Source organism: Dama dama, chromosome 28 (assembly GCF_033118175.1).
Source record: "Dama dama isolate Ldn47 chromosome 28, ASM3311817v1, whole genome shotgun sequence".
Taxonomy (NCBI): domain Eukaryota; kingdom Metazoa; phylum Chordata; class Mammalia; order Artiodactyla; family Cervidae; genus Dama; species Dama dama.
This window is the reverse complement of record NC_083708.1, coordinates 51,287,059-51,311,547: the sequence shown is the minus strand read 5'-3', so window position 1 is coordinate 51,311,547 and position 24,489 is coordinate 51,287,059. Positions and strand designations below refer to the sequence as shown.

At 37.0% G+C, this 24,489-nt stretch overlaps 1 protein-coding gene across 1 annotated transcript in view; it reads left to right on the top strand.

Moving 5' to 3' along the window:
• The window catches only part of FHL5 (four and a half LIM domains 5), a 54,977-nt gene extending 31,852 nt beyond the window's left edge, over window positions 1-23,125 (top strand). Inside the window, exons 2-6 of the mRNA XM_061131698.1 lie at window positions 3,781-3,951; window positions 4,752-4,926; window positions 6,696-6,865; window positions 11,023-11,209; window positions 16,725-23,125. Coding sequence (XP_060987681.1) covers window positions 3,793-3,951; window positions 4,752-4,926; window positions 6,696-6,865; window positions 11,023-11,209; window positions 16,725-16,888 — 855 coding nt within the window. The 5' untranslated portion in view covers window positions 3,781-3,792 and the 3' untranslated portion in view covers window positions 16,889-23,125. The remainder of the gene's footprint in view (window positions 1-3,780; window positions 3,952-4,751; window positions 4,927-6,695; window positions 6,866-11,022; window positions 11,210-16,724) is intronic.
• The last annotated feature ends 1,364 nt before the right edge of the window (window positions 23,126-24,489 follow it).

Sequence of the window (24,489 nt, the reverse complement as noted above, 5' to 3'; positions counted from 1 at the left end):
TTTTAAATAGTTGGAAGGTCTTTTATCCTGAATATACCTGGGTGAAAAATCTGTTGGCAAGCCTTACCATTCCCCAACTTTGGATTTAATCCCATGCCTTCTCTCATTGTCTTTTCTCCTTCCTTCCCTGCTAATCAAGATCCTTATTCTCTTCCTTCCTTCCTGATAGATTTTCAAAAGCTTAACTTCTTTAAAATCTTCCTAGGAAGGTCTTCCTATGCTGTAGCTCCTCACTCCTTTCTAAAGTCACTAGGAATTCTATGGTTCTAGTGGAATGTGTATCATATTCTCTATGGCTATAACACTCCTGTTTAAGAAAACTCTATGTGGATGTATTCCTATACCCATAATTAAATGACAGACTTCATGAAAATGAGGACTGAATTCCTTAGTGTACTTTTCCCAACCAAGAATAAGAAAGTGAACATTCAGTTTGTTCTATCTCAAATTATATTCATTATTACCAAGGTAAGAGCTAAGAGGATACAGACTTCTTGAGGGCAGAGAGTTCAGCTATTACTGAATAGATAGTTCAATACACATTGACCTGGACCAAATGCCTACTCCCACTGTATCGTTCTATAAAATGCAAAATTATACAGTTTTGAGATATTGGACTGACTCTTTCACCCTCCCCAGCTTCTTGACATTGCTTTTAAAAAACAGGTAGAATAAGATATACTTTCTCTTTTAAAAGAAACTGGAGAAAATATGGTCCATTTTGTTAAGAATTTTTACGGAGCAAGACCTGTTATGTAATTATAATGGAGATGGGGCAGAACCATATCTTCCTGTACTTACATTTAGATAAGTATTTATATTCATTGATATATACTTCTATATCAATATTTATAAAATATTTAGAGATTTAGATTTTATATTTAGACAACTGATGACCAAATGAGGTACAAGTATTATTGTATTTAAAGTGTGGTTTAAAATAAAAACTTGAAAATCTGCCAATTTTGTGATCCCTTTGGCTGTTTCTTCATTTTATAATATACTAAAAGCCTCACAAAATGGAAGTAGCCTGGGAGTTTCTAAGTCCTGAGAGGCTATGTTTCATGGTGCTATTATACACATCTAAGACTAAAGAAGTACATGACTAATGAAAATGGCATTTTCCATATGAAGTGATGAAAGTTAAAAGTATATATTTTATTATAAAACACTTGATCACTGTAAACATGAACAAAATTTGAGTTTTAAAACCATTCAAGGGACTCACATTTATTTTCCTCCTGTTTCCAAGCCCTCAGCAATCCTTCTACTGTGTGTTGTATTTGCTAAAAAGGGACATTTCTGTGGAATTAAGCAAATAGGGGATTCAATATTCTTTGCAGATAATTTTGGCATGTTCCATTGGGAACTTCTAGTCTGAATTTTCGTCCTTCCTTAGAAAAGACACACATGTTCCAAATCCTGTCTTTTCTCTATTACTGAAGATCTACTATATACAGAATTAATGACAGTGTACATTTAGCAAGACACTCAGCTGAAAATGTTACCATTAAAATAAAAGAAGGCAAACTATGTGGGAATGCAATTTAAATATAGTAACTAAAAACTAGCACTAAAAATCCTGTAAAAAGCATCATAATAGTGGATTTTCTCATTTTGGTAAAATTGAAAAAAAAAAGAAATTTCTGAGATGGAAAATTAGAAAATATCTGTAGCTCATAATATATTTATTTTCCAAGAAAATCAGTGGTACTGCTTTTGGTGACAACAAAAAACTTGTGTTTAATCCCTAATTAATTGCCAACATCTGTTGGATCATAGAAAAAGCAAGAAAATTCCAGAGAAACATCTACTTCTGCTTGATTGACTATGCTAAAGCCTTTGTGTGGATCAGAACAAACTGCGGAAAATTCTTAGAGATAGGAATAACAGAGCACCTTACCTGTCTCCTGAGAAACCTGTATGCAGGTCAAGAAGCAACAGTTAGAACCAGACATGGAACAACGGAGTGGAACACTTTCACTTTTCATGTCAAGGCCGTATATTGTCACCCTGCTTATTTAACCTACACGCAGAGTGCATCGTGGGAAATGCTGAGCTGGATGAATCACTAAGCTAGAATCAAGATTGCTGGGAGAAATATCAATAACCTCAGATACACAGATGACACCACCTATTGGCAGAAAACAAAGAGGAATTAAAAGAGCCTCTTGATGGAGGTGAAAGAGAAGAGTGAAAAAACTGGCTTAAAACTCAACATTCAGAAAACTAAGATCATGGCATCCAGTCCCATCACTTCATGGGGAAACAATGGAAACAGTGACAAACTTCATTTTCTTGTACTCCAATATCACTGTGGACAGTGACTGCAGCCATGAAATCAAAAGATGCTTGCTCTTTGGAAGAAAAGCAATGACAAACCTAGACAGTGTATTGAAAAGCAGAGACATAATAATTTGCCAACAAAGGTCTGTATAGTCAAAGCTATGGTTTCTCCAGTAGTCATGTATGGATGTGAGAGCTGGACAATAAAAAAAAAAAGGCTGAGTGCCAAAGAATTGATGCCTTTGAACTGTGGTGCTGGAGAAGACTCTTGAAAGTCCCTTGGACAGCAAGGAAATTAAACTAGCCAATCCTAACGGAAATCAACCCTGAATATTCATTGGAAGGGACTGATGCTGAAGCTGAAGCTCCAATTCTTTGGCCACCTGATGTGAAGATCTAACTCACTGGAAAAGACCCTGATGCTGGGAAAGATTGAAGGCAAGAGGAGAAGGGGACGACAGAGGATGAGATGGTTTGATGGCATCACTGACTCAATGGACATGAGTTTGAGCAACTCTGAGAGATAGTGAAGGACAGGGAAGTCTGGCGTGCTGCAGTTCATGGGGTTGCAAAAAGTCAGACACCACTGAACAACTGAACAAAAACCTTTTGAAATCCATGAATTTTGTTTAATGGTTTTCCTAAATTTACAAAATAACTATAATTCTTCTCTTAACCTTGGCTTTATATTTTTCATTCTATAAAATGCTGCTGCTGTTTTTCCTTCTGTGTACATGTTAGTTTAGCCCTAAAACCTTAAATAGCCTATATCTCTTTTCTACCACTGATGGTTTTAACTGCATATCTACATATGGGATATTGCTCAATGACAGGTACAACAGTGTAGTTGGGGAGGGTGAAGCCACAGGTAAGGAGGATGTCTCAAGGGACCTTAGAACTAACTAACGTGCAGAAATCAAACTCACATCTCTTAAGTCTCCTGCATTGGCAGGCAGGTTCTTTACCCTAGCACCACCTGGGAAGCCCAAAGATTAGGGAAGTAAAAGGATGGCATAGAAAATGACAATGTACTTGATTAGTAATTTCTATTTCAGTTAGGGGAAAAAAAAAAACTTATTTCCATGGAACTCCACCTCCAGATCTCTACAACAAGCTAGTAAATGATGACAGTTAGCCAAAGCTCTATCAACAGTTCATATTCATATCCTTGAGGTGAAACCATCCTATTTCAACAAATATCACTTTCTCATTGAATTCCACATTAGTGAATGATGAATACAAGATATTTTTTCACACTCTGGCTGCTGGCTTGACACGTTTTACTAGCAAAATACACAGGAACTGCCAAGATGGGAGAGTAGCCTTTCCTAAATCCCTCCAAGTGTCACCATGACGACAGCATATTTCCTAAACTGGTGGGTGTTCATATAAGAAGATATAAATCCATTCAAGTGCTCGACTCATGCTGTATTGAGGCTTTATAATTTATCAAAAATTTTGCCTTATGTATGTGAATTATTTTTCTATTCACAGGATTAAGGCAAAATGACAACTGCTCAATTTTATTGCCAATACTGCATGGCATCACTTCTTGGGAAGAAGTATGTACTAAAGGATGACAATCCATACTGTGTTTCTTGTTACGATCGTATCTTTTCTAACTATTGTGAGGAGTGCAAAGAACCAATTGAATCGGGTTCCAAGGTAGGTTTAGTTCACAGAATTATTGCATATGATCAGCAGAAAAATGCGTTGTGATGACTCTTTTTCTTTAATAATCTAATGCTCTGCTACTAGATAAAAGGATTTTCAAAGCTATCATCAATTAAGTTGATGTTCAAGGCACTATGCTCAGCACTGTGAAACATAACACATGCTTTAATCCCAACAGTGATCTTAGGAGACAGCTTAGGACGCTAAAGATTAAAGAAGTTATTTGACCAAAGTTACACAGCTAAAATGTTTTTTCTAGAATGACAAGAGTATAAATGACTAACTATATAAACAATTGGAAGTATAAAGATTCAAAAACCTTTATTTCCTAACTTTGAATCAGTTTCATCGTCTTTAAAAATATTGTCCCCTGACACCTCTCATACATATAGCCCATTCCTACCAGAATGCATATTGTTGTATATTTTCTCTTTTTTTTAATATTTTTTTTTTAATCTTTGCTTTAGTTAAGTAGTGTTGAGATTTTGTTTACTTAAACAGTAATAGGATTTTATCATCTAAAAATAAAAATCATCTCAGGAAATTGGAAGAAATAGGAGAGTCCCGTTATTTTCCATCTGTCTTTCGTGACCAACCAAGGAAGCCGCAGGCTCTAGCTCTTAATTGCCCCAGAGTCTCCTCTCTCCAGGTAGTGGTACCAATAACATCATGCCCTCAAGCTACCAGCACGACCTACTAGCACCAGAGCCCCAGAGTGTTTAGTATTGTCTTACAAAATGGCCTGTTTGATCACAAACGCATTTAATTAACTTTTATTCACTGTCTCGAAGGATCTTTGTTACAAAGGCCGTCACTGGCATGAGGGATGCTTTAATTGCACCAAATGCAGTCACTCTTTGGTGGAAAAGCCTTTTGCTGCCAAGGATGAGCGCCTGCTCTGCTCCGAGTGCTATTCTAACGAGTGCTCTTCCAAGTGCTTTCACTGCAAGAAGACCATCATGCCTGGTAAGACCTCAAGGCCTCCTGGTCTGTAACTGAAGCTACAAGCACAGGAAGAGTTCAGTGCATCCGTGCCCCCGTTCTCCTTCCGTGGTTTCACTTTTCATGGTTGTAGTTACCCAAGGTCAAAAATGTTAAGTCTGAAAATATCACCTGGAAAATACCAGCAATAGAGTTCCTTAAGTTTCCCACTGTGTACTGTTCTGAGTAGTGCGATGAAACCCCTCTGCGCCTGTTCCATGACATGAGTCATCTCTGTCCAGAGCATCCTGGCCAGTAGTCACTTAACAGCCATCTCAGTTACCAGATCGGACTGTTGCTGTCTCACAGCGCTTGTGTTCAAGAAACCTTTATTTTAGTTAGTAACGGCCGCAAAGTACAATAGTCGTGATGCTGGCAATTCAGGTATGCCGGAAAAAAGCCATAAAGCGCTTCCTTTAAATGAAAAGACAGTTCTTGATTTAATAAGGAAATAAATTGCATGCTGAGGTTACTAAGATCTAATGTAAGAACAAATTCCCCATCCATGAAATCATGAAGAAGGAAAAAGAAATTTATGCTAGTTTTGCTCTCATGCCTCAAACTGCAAAAGTTACAGCCACAGTGCATGTAAGTACTTAGATAAGATGGAAAAGGCATTAAATTCATACAGCAAGGTACTTTCAGAGAGAGAGACCACATTCACATCATGTTTACTACAGTATATTGTTATAATTGTTCTATTTTATTTTTATTAATCTCTTGCAATACCTAATTTATAAACTTTAACAAAGGTCTGTATGTATAGGGGAAAAAACACGGTATACACACACACACACACACACACACAAGGTTTAGTATTATCTGTAGGGTCACACATCCACTGGGGATCTTGGGATGCATCGCCCACAGATAAAGGGGACCATTACACAAAGCCCTGCTTTTCAGAAAGACATCTTTCTTACTATCTCTTTATCTCATTTAGTGTACTTTAGAAATGAAAAGATTATACTTTCTGTTTCCAATGGGCAAAGTGTACTGTCTTTTATATATTGTCATAAACATAATTCATAGAAACATTTTGAACCAGAAACTGAACCAGGAAATAAAATCTACACCAATTAATAATGCTAAAACTGCATTAAACACCCTGTCCTAGGCAGAACCAATAGCATCAAAAAGCACAGTCCATCATAGGAGAATGGAATCACGCATCATTTTGTATCTCAACAAACACTGGTCTGAGGGTCAGTCGTCTTTCTTTTCTCTCAGGGAATACAAGGATCCATGTAAACGGTTACACCTTTAGGCAAGTAATAATCCTCTTTGTTGATCCTCTTCAATACCTATGGACAGCAGCATAAGAACAATTCTCTCTCATTTTCTTATTATAGATTCAAAGATTTTTCTAGGAGACTATAACTGCACAACATCAATCTCAGGAGTCTGTGCCATGGACATTCCTAATATCCTTGTAATTCTTATTATGGCCCAATTTATCTAAACCATGTGCAGCCTTTCAGAGTCTACTTTTATAGTCCTTTCACATCATAAAATTATGAAACAGCACAAGAATTTCCAGTGAAAGAGTGATTCACCATTATTGTATCTGAACTCTATTGACCTCTTTTTTCAGATAAACGTTTTGGAAACCAAACACTATTTTTTTTTTTTCTATGTGGCTGATTAGTTTATTATCACATTAACATATAGTTTAAGTGATTTGATGTATTACTGCTTAAAAGAAAACAATGAAACTTGATTTGTACTAATAGACTCTTACTTTTGGGGTCCAGGTTCCCGCAAAATGGAATTTAAGGGTAACTACTGGCATGAAACCTGCTTTGTATGTGAGCATTGCCGACAGCCAATAGGAACGAAACCTTTGATTTCCAAAGAGAGTGGCAATTACTGCGTGCCGTGTTTTGAGAAGGAGTTTGCTCACTACTGCAGCTTTTGTAAGAAGGTAAATATCTATAGAGCATAAGCTTATGAAATCTTCCAAACCAGTGCTTTTTAGCAACATTATATATTTATAATGAACTGATGCTGTCATATTATAGCCATCTTTGCACACTCACATTAGTATTGAATTCCAACAAGTTCAAAAGCACTACCTGTCACAGTGAGGAAGCCCATCTATTTTTACCACCATAAAATGCCACCCAGAACATGAATTTAATGTTCCAAAAGCTCAAGTGATTTGATATTCCAGTTCCATTCACTGCTGTTCATGCAAGATTTCACGTATTCTGGTGAAGGACCCACATCTCTCTTTGAATACAAATATTTCTTAGAAAATTTTTGATCCATATAATTTCAGAGGGAGATGGATTTGTCTCACAGAGTGACTAAGGGAACCAATTTAAACAGGATATTTCACTCCTCACTTTATATCCAAGCAATGTAAATGTCTTCTTGGCTTGAAGCTTTTATATTTCTAGCAGTAGACAGATAAGAGAATGACACTCAAGAGTGACAAGATCATTACGGAAACATTCATTAGGCAGAAAGAAGGCTAAGCACTGCAAGTCGTTTCGCTCGCCTCCAGTTGCAAAGCTTCACGTAGGGCCTTTTAACTTGGATACCTATTCAAACTTTTTTTCCTATTGGAAACTTTTTTTCCTTTCTCAAGTAAACTTGGTACAATTCTTTTTGTATCCTCTAAGCTTTTAGATGAAAAAGTCACTCATCTCTATCACCTTGATAACATGTCTGTAATCCATTAATATATTGATTTTCTCAAATAAATCCTTGATCTGTGAGGTATCATAAATTTCAAACACGCCTGTAAGTTGTGATCAGAAAGCCTGAATCATGGAAATATGTACTAATTCAGTACAGTGGTTTCTAAACACTTTTGATCTACAGGCTACTCCAGCAGATCTCTTAAGACTATTTGTATATTTGCATACGGACAGCTAGCATGTCATTACCACTTCCTACAAATTAACACACACAGTGAGTTTCTACATATATTTAAAATACTGATACTGCATTTGAGGAGGCATCGATAAACTCCTAAGTTATAATTATTAAATTACACGATAGTTCAGTTCAGTCACTCAGTCATGTCCAACCCTTTGCGACTCCATGGACTGCAGCACGCCAGGCTTCCCTGACCTTCACCAACTCCCAGAGCTTGCTCAAACTCACGTCCGTCGAGTCGGTGATGCCATCCAACCATCTTATCCTCTGTCTTTCCCTCCTCCTCCTGCCCTCAATCTTTCAGGGTCTTTTCCAATGAGTCAGTTCATATCAGGTGGCCCAAGTATTGGAGCTTCAGCTTCACCATCAGTCCTTCCAATGAATATTCAGGACTGATTTCCTTTAGGATTGTGGTGCCTGATAATTATTACTGAAAGTAACATGACATAAAACCATCTCAATCATGGAGACTTCCATTACTCTATCAGAAATACTGACTTAGAAAATGACTTTACAAGAAACAGACTCTATGAAACTGAGAAGATGAACATGAAGCTTTCAAAAGTATCAATGAAATGCATTTAGAAAGAGATGATGGAAATAAAATGGATAGATTGACCTAATTGTTTTGAGGGACAACTAAGTTGGCCATTTTTAGGCTGTGTTTCTTAAGGACTTACACTAAAATAAAACTTGTGGGAGTCATCTTAAAATCATTTGCTGGGCACACGATGTAAAGTTTCCTTCAATGCTATTCAAGATTCAAATATCTTCTCTAGTATATCAGAGCTGAGCACTGTCTGGGGCCAAAGCCCTGGTGTTTCCCAGGTTAGAGGAGCCTGCCCTATATTTAGGACATGATTTTAAGTCCCCAGAAATTTATGAAATGTTTGTATTGGGTAGTAGACAGATTATAACATGCCAGATTATTTTCTATTTAATTTTTTAAAACCACAAGTCCTTTAAGGAAAACTGGATATAAATGTTTCTAATCAAGATGATCCAAGCTGAAGAAAAACAATTTGTTTCAACCCAAGCCAAAGACCAAATATAAAACAAAAGAAAATAAGCAAAAACTATTTCTCAACCAGCCCATAGAATTTTTTCATAGATTTTATTTTGTGAAACTAAAATGTATTTTCTACCAGAAAGCAAGTAACCTCAGACAATAGTCCTTTGAATTCAAACGCCGCAAGTTTCACGTGTTCTAAAGTTGATTAACTAAGTGCAAAATCATTGTTGCCTCCACTTTGCCAGAGAAGAAAGTTGTTCTAAATCCTGGGATCAATCAGTATCAAAAACCAGGCTTGGATATTAGACTTCACCTTAGCCTCTCTGCCTCTTCAAAAGGAATATAATCACAAACAAGCTATTTTTAATGTTCCAGAGTTTCTTCTCCCTGATGAAACAATCTTTAGTGTGTACATCCAGTTTCATTTTGCTGTGAATACAGTTTTCAAGTTTTGAATCTTTTAAGCCTTGCCTGCTAATCATTTGACCAAACAAATCAAAAGAATCCTGAATTCTGCTGTGCCTGTTGTAAGGCATTTGAAGTCAGTAGGGGGTATTTTAAATTGCTCTAGTTCACACACACCATTATGTTTCCCATTTACTTATTTAAAATAGTATATATTTTTTCTCATTTACAAAAAATAACTTTCTATCAAATATCTTTAATCATTAAGGTAGTCATTGGAAAAGTTTTAAATATCTTTAGGATAATCTTTTCAAAAGCCTGGAGCATAGACAGTTATTTAATTTGTAACAATAGAACAGCTTAGAATAGATGTTTTCTTTATCTAGTTAATTTGCATACAAAGACTACGGCACCATCTCAGATATCACTTTGCTTCAGTCATTGGAAGACATTTCTATGAACGCTTGCCGGGTTCCCCAGCCACCCCCAAGAGCTCAATAGCCATGGATTTGAAAGATGCTAGGACTTAAAAATTGCTACACAAGTAAAGTTGTCTAATATTTTTCCATCTGATTTTTAAATAGAGATATCTCAGTCTTTTAAAAGGTAGAGTCCATGGATTAAACTGGGTTAGAAAATACTTTACGGAGGAATAACAAGCATCTCTGCAAAAGCCTAACACATCACACATTAAGGGTCAATGTACAGCACTGATGACTGAATCCTGGTGCCGAAAACTCACAGTTGCCCACAGTCATCCCATTTGTGCTAGGTACGATACTAGAATTGCTTTCCAAACATGTTTTCCCTTGGTGCTTCTTCATTCATTCAACAAAGATCTGTCAGTGGCTTATCAGCGCAAAGTAATCTCGTCTCAGTGCTACGGTCACTGTTGGGCACACAAACTGTGGAATCAGACCGCAGGTTTGAATTCTCACTCTGTGTCCCGAGCAAGAGACGTACCTGCTCTAACTCTCTGGAGTGGTTCGTCTTTAAAGAGGGAAGATACTGTGTCAGGATGTTGAGAATGTTAAGAACAGGTTAAGCACAGGACTGAAGACTGAAAAAACAGCTTAGAAATATTATATTTAGTCATTATTAGCAGATGACACGTGCCATGCCAAGTCCCGTCAGTCATGTCCAACTCTTTGCAACCCCATGCACTGTAGCCCACTAGGCTCCTCTGTCCATGGGATTCTCCAGGCAAGAACACTGGAGTGGGTTACCATTTCTTCCTCCTGGGGCTCTTCCCAACCCAGGGACTGAACCTGAGTCTCCTGGAGCTCCTGCACAGGGACATGGGTTCTTTACCACTAGCACCGCCTGGGAATGGTGTTGAGCAAATCCTTTCAGGGATGCTACTGCTGCATAAAGCATTCAGGAAAAAAATCAGCTTTTTTTTAAGGATTCTTAGAAGTTATATATAAACATAAGAACATAGCATAGAAAGTATCTTAAGTCTAATGGCAGATCTTTGAAGACCAACAAGAAAGAGGAAGATGAGCAAAGAAATCAAGGGCCTATACCTTTTTCATCTTCCTGAGCTCATCATGACCCTGCTTCTTTCCTATACCACTGTAGGAGAAAAATTAGGATAATTCTCATCAGTTCTATTTGATCGAGACAGACTTTTGTTTTACTTTGGTTCCAAAAAATCACAGGAAAAAGACACCCTCTGACACAAGGTGATAGGGTCGCTCGAAGTACCACTTGTGGACAAAGAAGAGAATCACAAAAGACATTCCAGGGTCATGGCCATTTTTGTGATCACTTGCCAGGTGATAACTTCAGGTGGGATAACGTTCCATGACCAGCCATGGCATAAGGAGTGTTTTCTGTGCAGCGGCTGTGGGAAAGAGCTCTGTGAGGAAGAGTTTATGTCCAAGGATGACTATCCATTCTGTCTGGACTGCTACAACCATCTTTACGCCAAAAAGTGTGCCGCCTGCACCAAGCCTATTACTGGTAAGTTTAATATAGTCCTAGCAAGAAAAAGTATGGTTCTGAAAATGCTATACAGTTGATTTAGGAAACGTCATTTAAAAAAAGGATGATCGTTCCCTTGTTTCCTTTTGAAACAAACATGAGTACCTATATAAAAATATGAATATTACACAGAACCCTCAAGGTGAGTATAGCATATAATTAAGGCAGCTAGGCTCTGTAGAGGGTCATTAATACTAAACTTCACGGTACTGACTCAAAGTAAAGTAGTCCTTCAGGAAAGAAGGAGAGTAAGATGAACAAAGAAGATCTTCACAAGGAGGCCTGAGCTGAGGTAGAGCTTTAAGAAAATGAGTGGGAGAAAGGGATACTTATAAATCAAAATGCTGCTCGATTCTAACCCAAGAGTGAAGGGGCCTTAAAATAGAAAAAGTTTTAATTAAATGCAAGTACTGTGCAAAAATCAGAAGTTATAATAATTATGATAGCATAGGTGAGGAATTAATTAAACCTCAATTTAAGATGATTCTAGCAAATGTATTATTCTCTTTCATTCTGTTCCCTTACAGTAAGTTTTAATTATGAATAGATAAAACAAGATAGCATTCCGTTGAACAAAATGTGTGTGATATGATTTGAAAACAACATAAGTGGTAAATCTATCTGTGCTAAATGAGTTTTCAAGGCAAAAAGCACATTGTATCTTCCTCAGACGTTACTTCTGAAATGCTAATCCTGTCATAAGAGAAGTGACCCTCTCATCCCTGAGAAACCCAATAGCTCTTCTTTTTTTCTCTCCTTGTTAAAAATGTATTTATTTTCAGTTGAAGGATAATTGCTTTACAGTATTCTGTTGGTTTCTGCTAAACATCAACATGAATCAGACATAGGAATACCTACATCCCCTCCCTCTTGGAGCTCCCTCCCACCTCCACCCTCATCCCATCCCTCTAGGCTGTTATAGAGCCCCATCTGAGCTCCCTGCGTCATAGAGCAAATTCCCATTGGCTATCTATTTTACATTTGGTAATGTATATTTCCATGTCACTCTCTCCACATGTCCCTTCTCTCCCTCCTTCCTCCGCTCCTGAATCCATAAGTCTGTTCCCTGTGCCTTCATTACTGCCCTGCAAATAATTTCATCAGTACCATCTTTCTAGATTCCATACACATGCATTAACATATGATATTTGTTTCTTTCTTTCTGACTTACTTCACTCTGTATAACAGACTCTAGGTTCATCCACCTCATTAGAACCGACTCAGATAAGTTCTCTTTTATGGCTGGGTAGTATTCCATTCCAATAGCTATTCTTTCAGGTATGGTCACCAAATAACATGGCAGAACTGTATTTCTGTTCTCCATTCCTAGTACTCTTAGATCATATTTCACTTCTGGCTCAGTTTATGTAACATAGGATTATTACAGATTATTTTCTCCCTCCTCTATCTTCAGATATATCACAAGTAAAATTGAATATTTATTTATCCTCAAGTAAAGAGTTTTGCTGCAAGCCCAGCTTGATAGGCTTTCACTTTCTTGCAAGGGAGGAAGTTTCCTAGATAAACACAGCATGGTCTTGTTTCTCCATACAAGGTACCATATTTTTTAGAATCTCACACTGGACCATGGGCTACATCTGGCCAGCAAGCATGTTTTGTTTGGCCTGCATAGCTTGGAAACAACTAACGTAAAATCTCTCTCTTCAGCCAAAAAGTAAATGAAGAGCCTGCCCGGGGTGAGCATACTGCGCTCACACTCCCGGGCAGGTCACTGTCACAGGGAGCCGAGTGGCCGGCCCACTGGTAGGGCATGCCCCCTTTGTTCCTCCCACAATCATTCAGCTATGTCACCTCTGCAGCCCTTTCGGGGACGTACACTGGCAATTTTAGAACATAGGGCTCCAAGGCTTGGGCAGTTAATCACTCTGCTCTCCTGCTTCTGCATATCTGGCAACTCCTGCAGCCAAGGGAATAAGCCTCCCTCTCTACTGGTGCTAGTTAGAAATGAAACTTCCAAAAATGTAACAGTAACTGGAGCTCCAAAAACTTAGTAGAATATGCAATCACAGCTTGATGGACTCAGACAATTTATTCTACGACACTTTTCTTGAATTGGCCAGGAAAAGGCGGGGTGGGGGTGGGTTGGAGGTGGATTTCCATGAAGAAATGAGAGATTTCAACAACTTAAAAATGTTTGAAAACTTTCCAGGGACTCAGATGACTAGTATGGATCTTAAAGAGCCTATTCAAACTTTGAACTTGAAGAGTTTCCATTCTGATGCATCACCACAGATGCATGTGTCTAAGTGATTTTTCTGATGGACGGCTGCAGGTCAATTACTGAACCCAACTTTTTAAAAATCAGACAGAAAAACTACATTTTCCACACGAAACACAGGGATGATCAGGAACCAAAGATTTGTCCCAAAAGTAATCCAAATGCAGGATATACATTTAGAATAATCAGTCTGTTGCTCATTATCCTAATCTTCTTTTGGCTCTGTGATTGAGACACACCAGAAACTAAACGCCTGCAAAAACTTCCAACTCACTTTAGTATGTCTTGATCTGATTTTAAAATATATATGGGCTTCCCAGGTAACTCAAATGGTAAACAATCTGCCTGCAATGTGAGAGACCTGGGGTCGATCCCTGGGTCGGGAAGATCCCCTGCAGAAGGGCATGGCAACCCACTCCAGTATTCTCGCCTAGAGAATCCCATGGACAGAGGAGCCTGGCAGGCTACAATCCATGGGGTCATAGAGTCAGACAAGACTGAGCGACTAACACTTTTAAATATATATACACACACACACATATATATATATTCTCTGTAGTAGTGCTTCTTTAGAGTTGAGCTATTTGAACTAATGTACCATAGGGAACTATACTATTAATACCATACATTTATCTTCTGAAAATTGTACATTCAGGCAAACAATATGTCATCCCCAGAAACTATGTTAGAATTGTTTTTAAAACATCATTTTAAATTAACTAGATCTATAAGGAACAAACTCAAGATGTAACTACAATTTTTTTCTCCTCCTCTAAGATAGGATTTACCTTTCTAAGGGGATAAATGAAGCAGTTTGACCTAGTGAGAACAGCACTGATCTAGGGAGTAAAAGACCATGGCCTTGTCTCTGCCCCTGATTACTGTGTGACTATAGGTATGCAACTCACCTCCAAGGTCCTCATTTGCCTTCTTTGCAAAATGAGGAATTAAATGAGATCACATCTTTGCTGTTTTCTATTTCTGTTTATTTTCAGTAAAGTGAGTTTCAAATGTTGACTTCTTCAGACAGGAATGCTAATATTTCTGGTTATGTTCTTTAAGAAAGAAAATTCAGACTTAATTTGGTGAAGTTGGAAGCACAAACTCTGAAACAGATGGCCTAGGATTGAATCCCAGATCTGCCACTTAGCAGCTGGGTGATTTGGCCAAGAGGCTAACCTCTCTGTTTGACAATTACTGTCTGCAAAGTCGGGTTGATGGTAATAACTACCCCATGGAGTGAGGTGAGAGCTGTGTGAAGTAAAGGGCTTGGAATAGTGACTGATTCATCTCTAGGAGCTCAACAAATGCCAGCTCTTATTTTACTGAATTTTCAGGAATAAATGAAACCAGATAAAACAGGTGTCAGAGTCCTGTTTCCTGGTTGACTTTCTTATTGAAAATGACCCCTAAGATCTGAGGAAGTAAACACATCTAAAATCGAAACAATTTATAACCATCTCACATGTTAAGTCAAGACTTTCTTATATTCTTGGTACCAGCTGCTTCCTTTTTATTCTTTTTTTGTAAAATTCTAGAAGAATTATTTTTACATTTGCCCCCTGTACAGAGCTTAATAATAAAATCAAGAAAATTTCATGTGCATCAAAATGCTAGATGTGTAATAATTAAATTCACGAACAGAGGTGGTTTATGTATATATAGAACATTATTCTTGCAATCAGCTTATTAACATCTTGAATAATATTAAGGGGATTAATTGGTACATTATTGATTTACTCTCATTAGAAAGTAGTGATGGCATCATAAATAAGCTACAATTTAATCAAGAAAAGTACAAGAATTTGATGTAAATGTATCCCTGAACTAGTAAATTATATGTGAAGACATCAAAAAACATTTCCAGGAAGGAAACAAAAGTTCATTATCATATCTAAGGAGAATTTACCTGAAATAAAATATTTATTCACCTTTTTTGCTTTACCATCCCAAATGGAATAGTTGGAAATTATATGTGAATCAGCATATGAACTATTTTAGCCTCACTAAAATAGTGTGATAAGCAAACCAAAAGAATTTCATAGCCCTAAGATCACTTGGAGAAAACCTGGCAAATGAAGATTCAAGTCTAGGGCATCCCAAACCCTTATACAGACCTTAGACCTTTTCTCCTTTTTTACAACTCCTCAAAATCAGTTCCTTGAACTGTACCCTGGATTTATATTTGGGTAGAGAGAGAGAGTCTCACCGAAGACTCAAATTCTCATACCTTTTCTTATTAATAGAAATCCTATGGCTCAAGTAAGGCCCAAGTTGAAATGGGGGAGCTGATGTCATTGGGTAACATGGCTTCAGTGGCCACAGGAATCAGATTCACACATCTTTGTTGCAAGCCTACACTGCAGTCAACTCTGGGCAAGGTAACAAGGTTATCATATGAGGCTAGCTAAGGACAGTTCGGATGAAATTCTCTATTGGAGGCTTTTGGAAATTGTGTTTCAAGCCACAACATGACCATGGGACTTTATCTTCAATAAAATTAAACATGGGAAAAGAGAGACGAGAACTAAAAGTCATTAAAATATCAGATACCAGGCTGGGAAGTATTCATTTATTTTACCTTAACTTTGCTTCAAAGTAAACAGGGTCACGAGGAAGGAAAAAATATTCTTACTTAGATAAGTAAGTAACTTACTTAGATAAGCAAGTAACCAAGTCACTTACTTAGATAAGTAAGATAAGTAACTTACTTTGAAGTCTGACTTCAAAACATTTCTTCTTCTCATTGCACTACCCTATATTTCCTTATATCTTTTGGAAATTGCTCAGCTGTGTACGACTTTGCAACCCCATGGACTAATACAATCCATGGAATTCTCCAGGCCAGAATGCTGGAGTGGGTAGCCTTTCCCTTCTTCAGGGGATCTTCCCAACCCAGGGATCGAACCCAGGTCTCCTGTATTGCAGGCAGATTCCGAGCCACAAGGGAAGCCTTACGTCTTAGGCAATCAGGAACTGTCTCCAAAAATATGTGCTTTGTATGTCCAAATTCAACCTACTTATGTAGATTTTGGGACAAAATTGACTGGGTATCTGGCTGGATCTCAAATGAAGAACCTGTGGGTGGCGTTCCTGAATGGACACAGGCCATTGGGGGTGGCATCATTTCTTGGTTACTTTCTTGATGTCGTCTTACTCACTGTTTTATCTCCAGCTCCCAGAAGTGTACCTGATAGAATGCTCCATCTATTTGTTGAGAGAATAGATTACTTTTTTTCTCCAATTGCTTTACAGGTCTCAGAGGTGCCAAGTTTATCTGCTTTCAAGACCGCCAGTGGCACAGTGAATGCTTTAACTGTGGGAAGTGTTCGGTCTCCTTGGTGGGGGAAGGCTTCCTGACTCACAACAAGGAAATCTTCTGCCGCAAATGTGGCTCTGGGGTGGACACTGACATCTAGAAGGAGACAGTCCCTCCCCACCGGAAATCCACCCTTGCTTTTGTTCTCACTAAATCCAAAACTCAACTGACATTGCACTTCTGACTTAATTTTTAGAAAAAATTCTTATAGAGTTTATAGCACAAGTATTTTTGCACACATTCTAATTGAACTATAAGGGCTCAGAAAAAGCACAGTCTAATAGAAATGAATATACTCTAAATCACAAAGACACCTTTCCTTGCAAAATACTGCACTCTGCTGTTAGAAAATATGGGAAAATATTTCTTTATTGTAATCTAATGTATAACCTATACCTACAAGTCATGGATTTTATTACTAAAAACTGATGTTTTTCAAAACTGCAGAGTAAGAAGGATATCAAGCGATCAAATTGAAAGACAAATATATGAGACTAAGGTTCGCATTCCTCACTAGTTATACGTAACATGCTTTGCTGTGAACGGTAGAAAAACAAAGATGGTCAGGGAAAACATCAGTAATCATCATATTTAGGTATTTTGTCATTTTATCATTCTCTTATTGTTCACAAGTACTAACTTTGGAGTTGAAAAACAAAACTACAATTTGCACTCACCCTCCCTGCTTCCAAAGTAGCTGGTTACCATATTTAATCAAAGGAATCTGAGAATTCTGGGCACCTTGCCTCTCATTCTCTGCATAGATACAAAGGTATCCTTTCCCCCCAGGGATAGTTGAAGCATAGGTTTCAACACATTTTGTGTTAAAAGCATTTCAAAGTCCACAATGAAACTTTTTTCTAAATATTTACATATTCCCAGAAAGAAAAGTCTATTCTTTCAAAAGAGCAAACCAGGATAATCATTGTCCCCAAAGGCAAACCTTTAAAGTAAATTGATCACTAAATCATCACTTGTGGAAATGAGTTTTAGGGAAGGGATTGTGTGTTGGAACATGACTTTCATCCAGATATCTAAAGGCATAATAGAATGCATAATTAGCTCTGAGCCTCATGCATTTTGCCTTCCAACATTTCATAGATGATTAATGAGAAGACACAGAAGTGAATTTTAAAGAAATCTAGTAATAATAATAACCGAAAAATAACTCACTGCTGATAATTCAGGACCTGTGAAGAAGCACAATCGAGCAATAAGGCCTGTAAATGAGGCTTCCTCCACACCTGGGCCACCCACAGCACCCTGCCCAGAGCTTCAGTCTCTTACACGGACTCTGAGGGGCACTCTCAACCTTCAGGAGCCACTCTACAAACAAACCAGTGTGTTTATTGGTCACGGCCTTAATGAAAACCTATCACTATGTGTTTATCTTTATACCACACATCTACTGATGATGACCCTAACTAGCAGCCCCTGGACAAGAATTTCCACATTATGTAGGATAAATGGAAATCAAACTCTGTTCTCGTTCAATTATGACCCTCGGTTATAGCGTCATGGGTGCAGCAGACAGAGGTCAGGAGAGGAAATCCAGACTTGACACGACATTTTTATAAGTGTCTACTCCCATACTAGTGCATGAAAGTTTCGGACTGAAGTCTAATTACATGCTGTGGTTGACTACAATGATTAAAATAGCATCACAGAAGATTCAATTAAAATTGTTATGGAAACACAATTTTTGAAAAAGTTTAAAATGCAAGAACATTTGGTGATGTTAGCAATTTAGAGATACAAATAAAAGGTCAGGCTTCATCGGCTATTTGAAAGATATATTTGTCCTTTTTTGGGTATTAACAATGCCAAGATATTTTCCCATATTAACATTTAAATGTAGGCAAAAATATCAATATTCTTCCTGCATTGTTTGAAATTGCACATATAAAACTGAGTATGCCAATTGTTCAATGCTTTAGAATATAATAACAGTGAATCATATATTTAGAAAGCCAAGCCATTCTGAATCTGTGTGGATATACAATATGTAATACTGTCTCAATTAATCAATTAGAAGTAAACATACAAAATGGTTTTTTTTCAACAATTGGTATCGCTTAGGCATTTTGCCATGTGAGACTGGGGGGATGTGAGTATGCACATGATCAGGAGTTGTTACTTAATTCACAGAATCATTTCCAAGACAGAGATTTTGTCATCCTTTGATAAGTATAGCTAAGTATATCATATCACTAAGCTACCTTCTAAATGTGGAATTATCTCTATTTTTAGAAGACATTTCTTCCATATTTAGTGGGTAGCTTAGTCACCAAACACGTATTAAACATGTACAACACACAGTTAGAGCTCAAGCTGCTATGCTTCTGGGGTGGGGGGGGGGTAGATCAGGGTACGGAAGCACTGGATGCCAGATGCAGAGAGCTCATAAAAAGCGCCACTGTAGACGTAACACACACAGAGCAGCAACTGAGAAAAGATACGATTAGACTGACACATAAAGATAAAAGCAAAAATCATACGTAATATGTGATAGGTGGTTTAGGTCAATAAAAAGAAAACCCCTCTGACTGACTTATCACAAGATGGAATGGACTCTCTCAGAAAGCAGTGGGCTCCCAAGATTCAGGGCATGACATCTGCCCAAATAGGGAAGCCGTTAGAAACCAATCCTGTGTGCTGAGAAAAACCCAATGGCTTGGAAGTAGCAGAGCAACTGGGCCAAAGAGGAAGAAGAAATGGGAATGCTAAAGAAAAGGGTCAGATGAAGAGAGAGGATGAACTCTTAGGATAAAAGGTTTATACTTAATAGAATAGGAAGGAGAAAGCTAGTTACTGTTCTTAAAAAGAGGAGAAAATGTGTAAAGAACATTGTGCTAAGCATTATGACAATGTGTAAAGAACATTGTGCTAATGATCGCACGTGGCGTAGAACTAAAGAGGGCAAGCTTCTGAAGGTGAAGATATCTGACCCCAGTAATACCTTTGATTAGTGGCTGCAGAAGTGAAGAAAGGGGCAGCAATAGGCAATGCAAACCAACAGCTAGATTTGATGATGTAGATGAGTGAACAAGTCAATGAATCAAATAAAATATTTAATAAATAATTGATAATTATCAAAAATATTTGATAAATATTTAATAAAATAAAATAACCGCTGTCATGTTGTGGTTAGGGATGAAAAAGAAAAATACAGAAAGAATTTCTGCTTTCATCATAAGAGGAAGGGTGCCCAAGTCTTCATTTTTCACTCAACAAAACCATAACACATTATATTGGAAAAATCTAGGGCTTACTGGTTAAGTGAAGTGTAATGGAGCTACAATCATGGGTTGAAAACTTACTTTAAAAAAAAGAAACATTAAATTGTACTTTGGAGGGAAAGATTGCTCAACCATGGTAAAAATGAATCACACTGTCAAAAAAGACCTTGGTTAAATATCACAGCAAAATTTAGTCCTACAAATGAAAAATTAACCTAAAAATGTATGTCTGTTGTTAGTATTAAGAACATTTTTTAAGAAAAAATTACTTTTTAACCTACTTTTGGTATATTGATAGCAATTCATGTTTTAAATAGGAAAAGATGGTTATAATATGCTTGAGGTGTATTTCATTGAGCACAGAAATTATTCTCAAATACAATCATAGATGTTCATTATTACAATAATATCATTTTTGCTTGTTTTATAAATTCTGATTTTCAAAATTTTCTTATGGTAAATAAGTTTTATAATACATATTCTCAAACTGTATTTAGAGATTTATTTTTTACATTGTGCAGTAAGCAAGATAGATATGGAGTAACTTTATAGAGTTTATATGTCTATTACATAGTAGTTATGAATTTTATCTTCACTTTTACAACACCTAAATTAGCCATTTGTTCAAATATCATTTCAGAGTATTAAAACAGGAATGCTGCTGCTGCTGCTGCAGCATAATTCAATTCTGTCTGAACCAAACAGTAATATCTACGTATCTATGTTCTGTCTTACAATGATCAAATTTTAAAATATTCTAAACTAAGAATTATTTTAATTACTATATCTGTGATTCTAAAAATATTCTATCAGAGATATCTCACCAGTTGAATTTTCTTATTTCTTATTTTGAGGTAGTCTTCTGCTAATTTTTTTTCATTTATATACTGGAGGAATTGGTAAGACTCATTGCTTTTAATCTCTTATTAATTTTGTCTAAAGCAAAATCTGCATCTGTAATAGACTCCATGTAACTTCAGCTAATCCATACTACAAGCATCAATTAAATTCTCTCTAGAGTTATATTAGATGATTCATTTAATGTCAGAATGTATTTCACAAAAAAACATTCAGAAAAATATCTCTCACCAAACATTTCTAGTGCATTTTTTTAAGCCATAGAGCTTTGAAATATGATGAAATTCTTATGGATACTCAATAAACATTTACATCTTGGAATGGTGTTTCTTCAATTAAATGGTCAGAAGATTACTAGAACTTATACTTGCAGGGATATACTTTTATCATGAAGCTCTTCCCCCAGAACTATCAGATCTTTAGATCTTCACTGACCTACCAGAAACATTCCAAAAGTCAGCTGGAGCAACTGTAAAGAAATGTTTGGGGAACTTTGTGGTCCTCTTTCTAAGAAGAAGTAAAGGGGATGGACCAGGCTTCCCCGGTGACTCAGCGGTAAAGAACCTGCCTGCCAAAGCAGGAGATGTGGGTTTGACCCCTAGGTCCGGAAGATCCCTGGAGAAGGAAATGGCAACCCACTCCAGTACTCTTGCCTGGAGAATCCCATGGACAGAGGAGCCTGGCGGGCTACAGTCCACGGGGTCGCAGAGAGTCAGATACAACCGAGCACACTCACACACACCTGTTAAATGTGGAGTTGGAGGAGATATTTCTCAAATTGATAATCAAAAAAGAGGGGAAAGGAATGGAAATAATTCAAGCTCAAGTTTCAGTTTATACAGGAAATAACAGAGTTTATGCGTATTCAGAATGCCTGGATTGTACATCTCTGTGGTTGAGAAAGGAAACAGCTCACTGTGGTAGAATTATGATCCATGCCACAGAGAAGCAAAGAGTATTTGGGTCAAATATTTTCCCATGAATGGTAATAAACTTATGGAGTGGATGTCCATAAAGGGTTCTCTGAATGAGGAACATTAATGAGCTCAACAGACATCCATTCAATGACTCAAACAGTGACATTAAATGCTATTCCCATCACATCTAAAAACAAAAATTAGGTTTGACATTTATGGAAGTCCATACACCGAATTCCAAAGGCTTATTCTTTATTTATACAAGTGACAACCTACTCCTGATTTGCCTCTGTAGCATCATTTATGAAACTCTCTATGTGAGAATTCTAACCCAAGGAAATAAATGAGGGAGTATGAATAAAGAAGAAATGAAGAAAAAAAGAGTGGTGATAAAAAAATTAACATTCCTGAAAAAAATAGAAAATTTAATTTAGTTTAAAGACATTTTTCCCTATAGTATAATAAAACATTTTCAAAACCACAAGGCATTTGAAGAAAGCAAAGTAAATGGACAAAGGAAAAGAAAATTTGATAAAATTTGACATGAGAACTACAATTTGATATCTGTCACCCAGGTGGCTCAAGTAGTAAAGAACCCACCTGCCAATGCAGGTGACATAAGAGACACGGGTTCGATCCCTGGATGGGGAAGATCCCCTGGAGGAGGGCATGGCAACCCACTCCAGCATTCTTGCCTGGAGAATCTTATGGACAGAGGAGCCTGGAGGGCTATAGTCCATAGGGTCACAAGGAGTTGGACACTACTGAAGCGACTTAGCATGCATGCATAACCTCTCTCAAGGGAAAATTACTCTCAAATACTACCAACAGACACACAGTCACCAAAGTCAATAATATTCACAGTTCCAATGCTGTTGTGAGGTATTTACTACTGTTGGTCTTCCATTATTCCTTCAAAATCTGACTATAGTAATCTTTTCACTATATACATATGTGTGTGTGTGTGTATGGATATAGAGAGATGTTGATTTTTATATGTATCTATCCAATTACCATGTAATACACCTTAAATAATTTTAAAAATTAAAAGCAAAATTCCTCCAGTTAGTTGCCATCAATAGGTGCTCATGGCAATCTTGGAAACAGATCTCCTAAAAGAATAGTAATGTTAAATATTTTCCTTACATCTATAAGATACTCTTTTCATGTTTGATACATTTGGCTCATTATTTTCATACACTGCTGGGGGGAGAGAGGCACTTCTGGAAAGAAATTTGGCAATGTATATAAAAAGAGTCTTAATTTTTTTATATGCTTTTAACAAGAAATTTCAATTTCTAAGAATTTATACTGGGAAAATCATTGGAGCACCACACAAATATTTTGTACTGAAAGGTTTACTTCAGTATTCTTTAATAAGGTCCAAAATAAGGATAAATTAATTATGGTATCTATTTATAATTAAATACTTTAAATTAGCCATTAAAAAATAAAACTAGTGACATGAAAATGTTCATGACTCAAGGTTGAGTATAAATAAAATATTATTAAATATGTATGATATGTCCATGTTACTAAGTTTATTAATTTATGTGTGAAGAAAAACACTGCAAGGAAGTACAATAAAATATGAACATAAGCAAAATTTAAAAGTTGTCTTCCAATGGCATCCATGGCACTTGTCTCTCTTATGTCTCCTAAAGTCATACCTCCCTTTATCCATTTCTTTAAAAAAGATACTCCTACGTTTTCTCTGTCAATGAACTCCTCTAGTTTCTTGACTTCAATTGCCTTTTCTGTGTAACTGAACCCAACTATACATGTCTTGCCTTCAATTCTCTTCTGAGTTCCGGACCTGAGTTTGTCTCTGCCTCTGAACATCTGCAACTCAGTACCATGTGAACGGCTCACAACTTGATTATTCTTCCTACAAATCCCACTTACTATGTTCTGCATCTTAGTTACATGTATCATCCAAACAGAGTCTTTAGATGTTATGTCTTGGGCACATGCAAAGATACTCAACACCATTAGTCATTAAGAAAATGCAGATGAAAACCACAAGGTACCATTTCACAAGGACTAGAATGACTGTGACCTGTAAGTCAGGCAACAACAAGTGCTGTTAAGATGTAGAGAAATAGGAACACTCATACCCTGCTGGCAGGAATGTAAAGTGATGCAGCCACTTTGGAAAATAGCTGGTCAGTGTCTCAAAGGGTTAAATATAAAACTATCTAACAGCCCAGCAATTCTACTTCCAGTTATCTACTTGAGAGCTATGAAAACATACATCCACATAAATGTGCATAGTAGCATTATTCCTAATAGCCAAAGAAGTGGAACAACCCAAGCATTCAATTAATGAATGGATAATCAAGCATAGCATAACCATTCAATGGAATGTTTTTTTTTCCCCAATGGAATGTTAGTCAACCATAAAAAAAGAATGAAGTGCTGACACATGCCACAACATGTACTTTGAAAAACGTCATTCTAAGTGAAAGAAACCAGACAAAAAAGATAATATATGTATGATTTCATTTATACGAAATGTCAGAAAATGCAAATTTATAGACAGAAAGTAGAGCCATGGTTTCCTAAGGCAGGGAGAAGGGCATGAGGGATCTTTGTTGAGGGGAATGAAAATATTCTAAAACTGATTTATGATGATGGTGGCACCACCACCTGGTAAAATTACTAAAAAAAATTATTAAATTGTATCC